We start from the raw sequence: 13,548 nt of genomic DNA, 5'->3' as shown, positions 1-13,548 counted from the left end.
TCTGTCAAAATCAATACTATTCTCTATGTTTAGTAAAGTCTGTGAGGCTGTTATGGGGTTAATTGTTCTTTGTGAAGAAGTGAGAGTTATAATTTATTAGGTATCTTCTAATGTCTCACGTTAGATTCTAATCTTGAAGTCCTAACAAAGCTTGCTGTGAATTATAGTGTTTCTTTTCTTTTTTTTTAATTTCTTTTTTATACTGGACTGGAGCATAGTTGATTAACAATGTTGTGTTAGTTTCAGGTGTACAGCAAAGTGATTCAGTTACACATATACATGTTTCTGTTCTTTATAGTGTTTCTCATTCTTTGCTTTCTGCCTTGTTGGTAGGAGAGAGTCACTTTGTAGGAAAAAAAAAAGAAGAATATTGGAAGTAAATTCATACATCTCCTTTTGAGAAAAGGGAAAGTTACTTTTATAGCTTGTTGCTACCTTGGAGCTCTTGGCTTTGTTTCTTCAACACTATGTACCCAAATATGAGCATAAAGGACTGTCTACACCCAGTTACACAACTGTGGGTGGGTCTCCTGCACATTTGTAGTTATTTGCTGGGGGAGGGGAAGGACCATATTATAGGTCTTTTTTTTTCCCCTCTTGAGGGGAAGGGGCCGAGGTGACATGCTTTTTCCCACCAAGAAGAACAGTAAGAATATGCTAAGCCTGAACACGATTTAGTCCAAACAGTCATCTTCAGGAATTTGTTACGGTGACTGTCCTGCCATCATAGACTAAGTGAGGCATCGTTAATGCATGCTTGTGTTGTGTGATGTATCTGAGAGCGGATGGAAGTGACACGGGTGGCTTCGTGCATCTGTGTGTGAGTTGGTGTGCTGTGTGCTGAGCACAGAGGTTGGGCTAAGACTGATGTCTAGGTGAATGGAGTGGGTTTCTCCCTCCTTCCCTCCCTCTCCCCTTCCTTCCTTCCTTCCCTCCCTCCCTCCCCCTTCCCTCCTTCCTTCCCCCCTTCCTTCCCTCCCGCCTTCCCCCTTCCCCCCTCCCTCCCTCCTTTCCTCCCTCCCTCCCTCCCTCCTTCCTTCCTTCCTTCCTTTCTTCCCTTCCCTTCCCCCTTACCCCCCTCCCCTTCCTTCCTTCCTTCCTTCCTTCCCTCCCCCTTCCCCCTTCCCCCCTCCCTCCCTGCATCCCTTTCAGCTCCTTCCGTACTGCTGAGTACACACCAGTTTCCCAGCAAAGCCTGACCTGTCTGAGCCCAGCTCTCTGCTTGCTCTGTGCCTGTACCCAGCAAATGAAGCACAGTGGAGAAAGTCCAACTTCAGGGTGTATTCCCAATCTCATGGTTCTGCCCAGCCATCTCTTCTATACATGTTAATTCACCCCTTCTCTCCCTCACACCCTCTGTCCTTCCTCACTCCTGCTTTCAGAGGATTTTGAGGCCAGAAGGTAGAAAGTCTTTCTTTTGGCTCCCAAAGGTACAAATCTACCTTCCTCTACATCCATCTCGCCATCTTTTCCCTGGTTTGATGGGCGTCCTCCCTCCACCTGTCCAGGGCTGTCCCCTCCTCCCCTGCTCTGGACCCCATCCCAACTGTTGCCTCAGAAACCTTCTTTCTCCTTCTAGTAAACTTTTCTCTCTGAACAGATCTTTCTCACTGGATTTTAAGCCCACTGAAGCCTCTTCATTAATAAAACAATTAAAAAAAACCTCTCTCAACCCCATGCTTTTTTCCATCTACTGCCATAGACCATTTCTTTCCTTAAAGGGGAAGACTACTCAAAAGAATTGTCCGCACCCTCTGTTTTCATTTCTTCACCCCATACTTATTCTTCAACCCACTTGAATCTGGCTTCTGGCCCCCAAATCCACCAAAACCACTTCTTCTAGGGTCATGAGTGATTTCAGGATAAATGTGGGTATCCAGGACACATTTTCCAGGCCTCATCTTATTTGTCAGTATTTGACCCTACTGACTGCAGGTATCTTTTCTTCATGAAATGCTCTTTTTCTTTTCTGGCCCCACCCTGCCCTGGTTTTCCTCCGTTTCCTGGACCATTCCTGCTCAGGACCCTTTCCACACTCGGACTGTCTCACAGGCTGGTGGACATGGGAATTCTTCAAGGTTGCCTGTCTGCCTTTCTCTTCGGTGTTGACTCTCGTCCGTACCTACACCCCTGGCTCTATGCATTTGACCTTCTGTCTCCCAGCCTATCCACTTCTCCCCACTGCTGCCACGTTCTTTTGCAAGTCACCCTGACCTCTCCCTGGATTCTCTGGGAGTACTTTCACCCTTTTACATTTCTTCTCTGTCTGACGTCAGAGCTGAAAGCTTAATCTCTTAATCCTCCTTAATGCATTTTAATAGTTTTCCATCGTTCTTGGGAAAACGTTCAAAATCCCTTAAGAAGTTCATGAGATTCTGCATCATCTTGGATCCTGCCATTCATCCAGCCTCGTCTCTCCCTGTGTCCCCCTGCTGCTTGCTGGCTTGTGGCCAGAGCACTGGTCCCCTTGTACGCACGCTCCCTCTAACACAGTGCACGTGTGTGCTTTTGCCTCATGCCTGGTACTCTTCCACCAGGTTTTCTCCTGGTTTCCCCCCAGCTCCCTTCAGAGCTCTGAGCTCTCCATACACAGAGTCCAATATTCTTTAAAATTTTTTTTTAATTTTGTTGAAGTATGGTTATTTATAATGTTTTGTTAATTTCTGCTGTACAGCAAAGTGATTCAGTTATACATATATATATATTCTTTTCCATTTTGGTTTATCACAGGATATTGAATATAGTTCCCTGTGCTATACAATAGGACCTTGTTGTTTATCCATCCTGTATATACTAGTTTGCGTCGAAAAATGTGCAGAAGACCTAAATAGATATTTCTCCAAAGAAGACATACAGATGGCCAGTAGGCACATGAAGACATGTTCAAAATTGCTAATTATTAGAGAAATGAAATCAGAGTCCTGTATTCTTAATGCCTTACTGCCAGGCACATAGTAGATGCTTATTAAATATTGAGTGAATGGATGAACACCTAGTTTGTTGCCTGGGAAGGATTATTTATAATTAGCATACCAAAGCACCACATTCTGCTTCTCTGATTACATTGTGTTACATTGTTTGTGTGCCCATAGATAACTTCTTAATAACTTCTGTACATTGCTCTGTATACTTAGTTCCCCAAGTACTTTCATATGGATCTTCTCTTGAGACTTTGGGCAAATCAGTGGGGTTTTTCAAACCATATGGTGCAGCAGCCCCCAATGCCCTCCCTCCACCCCATACACATTTTTTGTAGACGGGAAGTGTGACACAGGTGTCTGGATGTGTGTTCAAAGTCAAAGCAAGTTAGGACTAAATCACAGCCCTTTGACTTTTTCTACCTCAGTATAGACTTTTTCTCTCAAATATGTAAAAATTTGTCTTTAATAATTTTTGGAAACTTTAAAAAACTGTGGTAAAATATATAGTCAACCCTCAGTATCCATAGGTAATGGGATCTGCAGATTCAACCAACCAGGGATCAGAAATACTACACGATCTGGGGCTGGTTGTATCCACTTATGCCGAACTGCCTATACAAGGGGGCTTGTAAAGGACTTGAGCATCCGTGGACTTGGGTGTCCTTGTGGGTCCTGGAACTGATCCACCGTGGATACTGAGGCACCATGGTACGTAACGTAAAAGTAAAATTGGCCATCTTAACTATTTTTAAGTATACAGTTCACTGGTATTAAATACATTCACAATATTGTACAACCATCACCACCATCCGTCTCCAGAACTGTTTTCATCTTGCAAAACTGAAACTCTGTGCTCATTAAATAGGAACTCCCCCTCCCCCTCCCCCTAGACCCTGGAAACCACCATTCTACTTTCTATTTTTTTTCCAGCTAAGAAAGGAAATTATGGCTCAGTGTCCTTTCAGATGATCAGATATCTCAAACCACAAGGTTTATTTCAGTGGTTTTGATTTTATTTTTAAAACAATCTGTTATGAATCATGGACATAGAGAACAGACTGGTGGTTGCCAAGGCGAAGGGGGTTGGGGGAGGGATGGGGTGAGAGGTTGGGGTTAGCAGATGTAAGCTTTTATATATAGGATGGATAAACAAAAAGGTCCTACTGTATAGCACAGGGAACTGTATTCAATATCCTATTATATTCTGTAATGGAAATGGAAATATATATATGTAAAAGAATATATATGTATAACTGAGTTACTTTGCTGCACAGCAGAAATTAACACAACATTGCAAATCAACTATACTTCAATAAAAAAATAAAAATTAAAAGTTAAAAAATATGTTACCAAATGGTATCTTTTCCCGAAGTCATCATTTTATAGTGTCTTCCAGAGTTAGACCAGCATGAAACACCCCCCTCCGCCACTCCAGGCCTAAGTGTGTTCTTTGCCTCTAGATTTAAACAGTAAAAATCAACACTGGAAAAGAATGAAAAGGTTTGCTGTCTCCTGGTTGAGAGTATAAGGCATGTTTGTGATTGTCCTGTTTGTCTTGTTATATCTGATATTATTGAGGATTTTTTTTCCAGTACAAAATGTTAATAATTTTGAAAGGAAAGATTAGAGACTAGGGGAATTCTAAGATGGTTTAGTTCCCAACTTCCCTGATAAAATTCACCTGGAGGAAGGGGAGAACCTTGTTAAAATAGAGATGACCAGGCCTTCCGCAGTCTGGATCAAACCATTCCAAGTACGGGAAGCGTTCGTATATTCGATGAATACTTGTTTTGTTAACAAGCTGGAACTACATCTTAATGCTTACAGTTTATTTTTCTGAGTATGCCAGTGTGCACACATACACTTTGTGGTGTTTCTTTCTGGGAATTACCATCATTATCATTTTCCCCAGTAGCAGAAGCATGAATTCATCTGTATTTTCTTTATCCTGATTTTTCAGCTTCATACTGGACACGACTGTTTGATGAGTTCTCAGTGTATAATGCCAGCAGAGTGCAGCATTTTGGCTCGGGCTTTGCATGGAGACAGAGCTGTGTTCAAATACTGACTGCTGCTTGTCAGATTCTGCCCTTGTCCAAGTTATGTAATGTCCTTAAGCTTCAGTTTTTCCGTCTGTAAATTCAGGACAATAACACACCCTGCTGCTCAGGGTTGTCAAGAAGATAAAGTGAAACAGTGCCTTTAAAGCCTGTAGTGCACTGCCTGCCACGTAGTAGGTATCAATACATATGAATCCCTGTTGTTGTTTTGTGACTGTTATTATTTTATAAGACATCCCAGCTGGGAACATGGCCAAAAGCTGAAGCTGAGTGCACATGAGAACATGAGAAGGGAGGATTCAGAGCCCAGGAGCAGTAATTAGTGCTTTTGAAAATGTTATAATTGATCCCTTGCATGTTGTTTTCACCCCAGGCCTATTTTCCAGATTGTTTTCAGTAGAGAAAAGCCCTTGGGAAACCTCAAAACCATGTGTATTTGTTTGGGTGATGGAGGAGCTGTGATATCGGATCCTATTCCCTATGGATTTTGATGAGGATTTCAAATCCTGATTGGAAGCCTTAGATAGTGGCTTTGTCTGTAGAAATTAGTGAAAAGAAAAGGATCAAACCTAAAATGGAGACTATCTCCAGAAATTTGAATTAGTGGTACTTTTCAGTCCCCAAAGCTCATCTGTTCCTTTATTATCCATTCATTCTTCAAGTATTCATGTGCTGGGCATTAGGCTGGATATTGAGGATAGAGATGTGGATAAAACATGGGTTCTGCCTTCAGGAAGCCTACAGTCCACTGTGAGAGATGGACAAATGCATAGTTGTAACAAACTGTGGTAACTACAGAAATAAAGGTAGCACAGAGCACTGGAAACAGAGAAGAGCATTTCCTGGAGGAGACGGTGGTGGAACCAAGTCTTGCAGGAGAATTTGAGTTGACCAGGTCGTGTCATCTCGTTGGGGTGAAGTGTGCAGTGGACATTTCCTGAGCAAAGGAGAGATAAGAAAAACCTGATGTTTTTGTTTTGTATTAATGGACTCTGCTTCTCTCCCTCATGTTTGTAAAAGGGAAATTTCTCAAACAGAGGTTGAGGGTTCAGATCCTGGGTAGCCAAGACTTAAGTCTATACTCACTCCATAAATGACTGCTGAGTGCCAACTGAGAGCCAATACAACCCAACAAACTCTATGAAATTTCTTTTTATATGTACCATATCTTTATCCATTCATCTGTCATGGACATTTAGGTTGTTTCCATATCTTGCCTACTGTAAATAGTGCTGCTATGAACATAGGGGTGCATGTTTTTTTTCTTTTTCCCTTTTTTTTTTTTTTTTTGCGGCACACGGGCCTCTCACTGTTGTGGCCTCTCCTGTTGCGGAGCACAGGCTCCGGACGCGCAGGCTCAGTAGCTATGGCTCATGGGCCCAGCCGCTCCACGGCATGTGGGATCTTCCCAGACCGGGGCACCAACCCGTGTCCCCTGCATCGGCAGGCGGATTCTCAACCACTGCGCCACCAGGGAAGCCCTTCCTTTTTTTGAAAGTGAAGTGTAGTTGATTTACAATGTTATGTTAATTTCTGCTCTATTGCCTCTGCTAATGGCAAGCTCCCTCTCCTACACTCTCCCACCCCCCACCCCCTTGGCAACCGCCAGTCTGTTCTCTGTGTCTATGAGTCTGTTTCTGTTTTGTAGATAGGTACATTTGTGTCCTATTTTAGATTCCACATGTAAGTGATATCATACGGTATTTGTCTATTTCTGACTTACTTCACTTAGTGTGATAATCTCTAGTTGCATCCATGTTGCTGCAAATGGCATTATTTCATTTTTTTATGGCTGAGTAATATTACATTGTGTGTGTGTGTGTGTGTGTATATATATATATATATATATCTCACATCTTCTTTATGCATTCATCTGTCAATGGATATTTAAGTTGTAACAAACTCTATGAATTTAAATCTTTTTTTCCATACTTTGGAAACAAATCCTGATTTGGACTTTGACTATTGATATTTCTTATATATGTCCTTTCAGCAGTTGTCACATTTTTGGTTCAGGATTTGGTAATCTTGTGTCTGCACTACTGTATTCTTTTCTTAGCTAACTTTTATCAGTGCCCTCTCTGGTATGTTCCGATGGCAATTTCTAAGGACTTTCTTTCCAGGTATTTTGACTTTGCTTCATGCTCCTTGTAGTTGGGCTCATTGGTGTTGGACGTGATAAAATATGGAAGCCTAATCTTCAGCCATTTGTGACACTAAGTCAGATTTTCTCTCAGAATCATATCTAATACTTATGTGAGCTAATATGTTAGTAAAGTGTTTGAGGACTGCAAAGTTACTTGGGGTGTCTATACCAAAAAATCTCTTATAGAATTTTAATGTTCCATTAGTTTGGCTATCAATGTGGGTGATGATATCTTTATATTTTATACACACACACACACACACACACACACACATCTCTCTCTCTCTCCAAATGCCTCTATATACATAAATACCATACATATATATGTATATATGCTTGTGGGTGTATATATATCTTATTTTGTCCAGGGAGAATGCACTTTTAAAATGGGTGTTGTATGCAAGATAAGCATTACTTTTATCCAAAATTATTTTGCATTATGACAGTTACTGTTTCATTTGATACCTTTTTGTCCTGTATTTTTGGGAATAAATCAAAGACACTAAGCATGCGTAGAAGTGGTTTGCAATTTTTGGCCTTTCTTTCAACTTCATCTTATGGCCTTATCTTGGTTTTATATTTCTAATTTAAAATGTATGTGACCATCTCTTGTTTTTATTTCTTTGTAAGTTGTTTTTACTCATTTAATGGGAAAAAGATGGGATATAAATATGTTTTAAAAACTGCTATCCATGATGATCGAGTCATTGAGAAAAGATTACAGTATCATAGAATAATAATACAAGTAAGAGTCACAATGGCTTTTTTTCCATAAAAAGACTAGTATATATTATTTTAGTGGCAGAGGATTACATTATACGATTTTCAGTGGTCTTCAGTGAACAGGGAAATTACACTAGTTAACACTCAACTATCTAAACTAATACAGGAACTTCACTGCTCACAGCCTTTGCTTAGTCAAACCTCAGATGGGAATAAAATTTCCTGTGAAAGTGCCCCAAAAGGGAGATGTTACAGTGAAATGGAACCTTTAGAATGAAAATAAAAATCTTCTGTAGGTGGAAAATAGTTGAAGTTTTTAAGGGTTATATGATCCCAGTGAGGTGATGAAGGAGAAAGAAAGGTAGGTCACAGCACATGTGACTTCTGGAAGCTCCAGACAACTGAGGAAAAGCAGGATGGGAGACTGAAACGGGACCCCAGGGGAGGGTAGAATTATGACAACTTGGAGGCTGCTACTTTTTTGCAGTAGTTTTAAAAAAGCATTTTCCTTCATTAAGATTTGTCTACTGCAGTCTTTCAGTGGAGGAAAACCATTGCAGCTTTTGTGCCATTAAAGGGTTAAATATCATGAAAAAAGAGGTGACTTACCCCAGATTGATGCATTACACAGCTGCTTTTGTGCTGAAACAACTATGTCATTCTGAAGGAGGTTTTATGTTTTGTTCTCTCAGTGGAGAACTAAATTCTTCAATGACTTTATTCATTCTCGGGGATTACTCAGTGTTTACTTTCTTTGCTAATGGCAGGCTTTGCATGGTAACGTGCCCTTTCTTGTCGGGAGATTTGGCAAACTCAGAAACGTTGGTTTTTTATTTCTTTAAAATGTCAGAACTTTGTGGACGCAAAACAATTTTTTGAACTTCAGAGGTTTGTTTTTGTCTAGACTATCATCCACACCTGTTTAGTAATCTTGAAGTTGGAAGATTCTTCAAAATACTTCTGTGTGAATAAAAAATGTTATTTTTAGGTATGTCATTTACCTATGTTGTTGTCAGTAGATTCATAGTTCGTGTAATCAATGTGGGTTCCCTTTTCAGTGATCATATTGGTGGTAATGTGAAAAGAATTAAAGAATTTCCAAATAATTCCTGGGAAATAGGTAGGTAGGTAGTTACATTTCAAGGTTATGAACACTTCTCGACTTCCCTGGTGGTGTGGTGGTTAAGAATCTGCCTGCCAATGCAGGGGACACAGGTTCGATCCCTGGTTCTGAAAGATCCCACATGCCGCGGAGCAACTAAGCCCATGCGCCACAATTACTGAGCCTGTGCTCCAGAGCCCGCGAGCCGCAACTGCTGAGCCCATGCACCACAACTACTGAAGCCTGTGTGCCTAGAGCCCATGCTCCGCAACAAGAGGAATCACTGCAGTGAGAAGCCCACGCACCACAATGAAGAGTAGCCCCAGCTCGCCACAACTAGAGAAAGCCCACGTGCAGCAATGAAGACCCAACGCCACAAAAAAAAAAAAAAAAAAAAAATCAAGGTTATGAACACTTCAAAGGGCTATAAAACTGTGAGTAGATTTCTTTGGAGGTCTGCTTTCTCATCAGATAAAAATAAGAGTACAGATTTCTGTTTCCCTCCCTAAGATAAATGATATATTTTCCTCATGTAAACAGTCTTCTCATAGTATTCAGAATAATTGTGTTTCATCCTCCCATACTACCTCTGAGCCCTCCCACTCTTTCTGCAGACCCTCAAAGGGTTATTTTGAGAAAAGCAGATTGCCCTTGGAGGTTGGAAAGAGAGCCTTTCCTTAGATGTTGAGAAACAGGTTCTTAGAGATTTTAGAGGTGGGTGCCACTCTTTTTGAAGACTTTACTGTTTTCACATTTGTTTCTGCATTTTTTTAATGCTTTGGTTTTGAGAGGAAAGTTTCTTGACTCGCTTCTAGCCTTGAGTTAAGTTTCCAGCTACTGTGTTTTGTCACTTTGTATTCAAGGAGTATTCAGGAAGTCTTTTCTTGTCTTATGTGTAGATAGAGCCAGCCTCAATTATCCCTGTGGTTTAGAGCATCATGGAAGTCTCACAAATTAGAAAGAGGTGAAATCTGGGGTGTGTATGTGTGTAATGTGTGCTCGTGAAGATATAAGCTAATGCTTATTTTAGTCTTTCATTTATGGTTCAATTTACTAACCAACCTACTTACCAATTTATTGGTAGATATTTATTAAGTGTCTACAATGTATACGCCACTCTTTATCTCAGCAGAAGGATAAAATACAGAGGTTCATTAAAACCACATGGTTCTTGCAGTCTTAGAGTTGACCAGTCAGGAGAAACAAGATGTGCCTGCACATTGAACAGTGAATTTAGAGGACAAAGAAGTATGTGATTATTCCAGGTGCCAAATTAACTGACACAGGCCCAAGACTATAAAGAGTTCAGGGAACAGAGGGGAAAGAAATGAGGGCTGGAAAGATGAGTGAAGGCACCACAGAGGAGGTGGGGCTTGATCTCTGCTCCCAGGATGAGAAGAAGTTGGATTAGATGGATGCTTTTGAGGTAGTGGGGTTTAAACAGATTGAATGCGACACATATTCATATATTGAGTAGGCCAAAAGGTTTGTTGCTTTTTTGCATTAAGATGCCTCTAATAGCGCTTAGTTGTCTTTAACTTCATTCGAAGCAATTTTGTTAGCTTGTATTGTGACAGCTATCATATCAGCGTGCATTTAAAAAAAAGAAACTTGTCAAAATTGGTGAATTTTTGTGTAGCCATTTTAATATTGAAGATGGAAGAAAAAAAGCAACATTTTTGGCATATTATGCTTTATTATTTCAAGAAAGGTAAAAACGCAACTGAAACGCAACAAAAGATTTGTGTAGTGTATGGAGAAGGTGCTGTGACTGATCGAATGTGTCAAAAGTGGTTTGTGAAGTTTCATGCTGGAGATTTCTCACTGGACAGTGCTCCACGGTCGGGTAGACCAGTTGAAGTTGATAGTGATCAAATCGAGACATTAATTGAGAACAATCAACCTTATACCACGCGGTAGATAGCCAACATACTCAAAATATCCAAATCAAGCATTGAAAATTATTTGCACCAGCTTGGTTATGTTAATAGCTTGGATGTTTGGGTTCCACATAAGTTAAGTGAAAAAAACTTTCTTGACTGTATTTCCGCATGCGATTCTGTACTTAAACAAAATGAAAATGTTCCGTTTTTAAAACAAATTGTGATGGGTGATGAAAAGTGGATACTGTACAATGATATGGAACGGAAGAGAAATGAACCACCACCAACCCCACCAAAGGCCGGTCTTCATGCAAAGAAGGTGATGTTGTGTATATGGTGGGATTGGAAGGGAGTCCTTTATTATGAGCTCCTTCCGGACAAACCAAACGATTAATTCCAACAAGTGCTGCTCCCAATTAGACCAACTGAAAGCAGCACTCAACAAAAAGTGTCCAGAATTAGTCAACAGAAAATAACTCAGGACTGCATGTTTCTTTGGTGACCTGGCAAAAATTGTTACAGCTTGGCTGGGAAGTTCTGATTCATCCACCGTATTCCCCAGATATTGCATCTTCGGATTTCCATTTATTTCAGTCTTTACAAAATTCTCTTAAATGGAAAAAATGTCATTTCCCTGGAAGACTGTAAAAGGCACCTGGAACAGTTCTTTGCTCAAAAAGATAAAAAGTTTTGGGAAGATGGAATTATGAAGTTGCCTGAAAAATGGCAGAAGGTAGTGGAACAAAACGGTGAATACGTTGTTCAATAAAGTCCTTGCTGAAAATGAAAAAATGTGTCTTTTACTTTTACTTAAAACGTGAAGGAACTTTTTGGCCAACCCAATATATTCTGATCATGAGGAATTTGTAGACTTTGCTGAAAGTTTATACATTAAAATTGTTATATTTTCCTACATTTGCTTTTGGCACACAAAAGTTTCTGAGAGAAGCGAGTGTCGACTGAAAAATGTACAACCTAAAAGTTGAGAGTTGTGTTTTATTTGGTGGACAAAACTGAGGACTTAATCCCGGGACACAGCATCTCAGATAGCTCTGAGGGACTGCTCTGAAGAGGCAAGTGGGGAGCCAGCAAGTGGGGAGCAACAAAGACCAGGGAGTTGGAACATCAAATGATTACTGTTAATTAAAGAAAAGCAGACATCTCAAGTTAAGGAATTTAGCGCTTTTCTATGGGAAGATGCAAGAGTCTGGGCTTACTGAAATCATTCCTTTGATATGCACCTCAGCAGTCTGGGGCCAGTATCCTGCTTTTCTCATTCTGAGTCTTCTCAGGGTGCATCATCAGGGGTGACTGCAATGTCTAATGGTTTGATGGCGGGCATCCTGTTTCCTTCCTGAGTTCCCTTAGGACTCAAGGTCGGGGTGGCTGTAATGTGATGGCTTCAAGGCTGCAACATCCTTCGTTTACTGATATGGCAGGGGGCGTTTTTAGTTCACAGACTGGTAAAGACTGGATGAAAAACTCTGTATTTCAACACAGGCTTCGTAATAATATTTGCAGGAGTTGTTATGTCAATAGGTACACATGTAAATTTCATGTTGAATTGGCAAGTGAAAAACACCATTAATATGGTGCCTTTTTTCCTAGGCCGGACCTGATAGACATGAATACTGTTGCTGTTCAAAGCAACCTTGCAAATTTAGAGCACGCTTTCTATGTAGCAGAAAAAATCGGTGTTATAAGACTTCTGGATCCTGAAGGTGAGTGATTATTTTGACCAGATGTCCACGGGCTGGAAAGTCTGATACAAAGTAATTGATCAGCATTTTGAAATAATTCATGTTGCTGCTTTTAGATGTTGATGTCTCCTCACCTGATGAAAAATCAGTAATAACTTATGTATCATCTCTCTATGACGCATTTCCCAAAGTCCCTGAAGGTGGTGAAGGCATTGGTGCAAACGTGAGTATTGATTTTTCCATTCTGAAGCTGCTGACTCAGAACTGACTGAATTCTCTGACAGTGCTTTTTACAGTTTTTTAAATATGACTTTTTAAAATTGAAATATAGTCGATTTACAATGTTGTGTTAATTTCTGCTGTACAACAAAGTGATTCAGTTATACACACACACACACACACACACACACATTCTTTTCTTTAATGTTACTTTCCATTATGGTTTATCATAGGATATTGAATATAGTTCTGCTGACTTCAACCTCCCACTCCACGCCTTCCCAAACCCCCCTCCTTTGGCAACCACAAGTCTGCTCTCTATGTCTGTGATTCTGTTTCTGTTTCATAGATAAGTTCATTTGTGTCATATTTTAGATAGCACATATAAGTGATATCATATGGTATTTGTCTTTCTCTTTCTGACTTACTTCACTCAGTATGACAATCTCTAGGTCCATCCACATTGCTGCGAATGGCATTATTTCATTCTTTCTTACAGCTGAGTAATATTCCATTGTATGTATACGTGTCACATCTTCTTTATCCATTCATCTGTCAATGGACATTTAGATTGTTTCCATGTCTTGGCTATTGTAAATAGTGCTGCTATGAACATTGGGGTGCAAGTATCTTTTTGAATTAGAGTTTTGTCTGGCTATACGCCCAGGCATGGGATTCCTGGTTTATATATATATATATATATATATATATATATATATATATATATATATATATATATATATATATATATATGTAGTTTCCTTTGCTGTGCAAAAGCTTTTAAGTTTCATTAG

General features: G+C 40.1%; 1 protein-coding gene across 31 annotated transcripts in view; it reads left to right on the top strand.

Annotated features, from left to right (window-relative positions):
• Positions 1-13,548, top strand: part of DST (dystonin) — a 499,741-nt gene that overhangs the window by 293,657 nt on the left and 192,536 nt on the right. For all 31 annotated transcript variants that reach the window (XM_067753487.1, XM_067753485.1, XM_067753482.1 and 28 more), the window contains 2 exons: positions 12,444-12,556; positions 12,652-12,758. In XM_067753487.1, the coding sequence (XP_067609588.1) occupies positions 12,444-12,556; positions 12,652-12,758 (220 nt within the window). The remainder of the gene's footprint in view (positions 1-12,443; positions 12,557-12,651; positions 12,759-13,548) is intronic.

This window comes from Pseudorca crassidens, chromosome 10, assembly GCF_039906515.1.
Source record: "Pseudorca crassidens isolate mPseCra1 chromosome 10, mPseCra1.hap1, whole genome shotgun sequence".
NCBI classification, from domain to species: domain Eukaryota; kingdom Metazoa; phylum Chordata; class Mammalia; order Artiodactyla; family Delphinidae; genus Pseudorca; species Pseudorca crassidens.
Note: the sequence above shows the minus strand (reverse complement) of the source record. Positions and strands in the feature narration are given on the sequence as shown.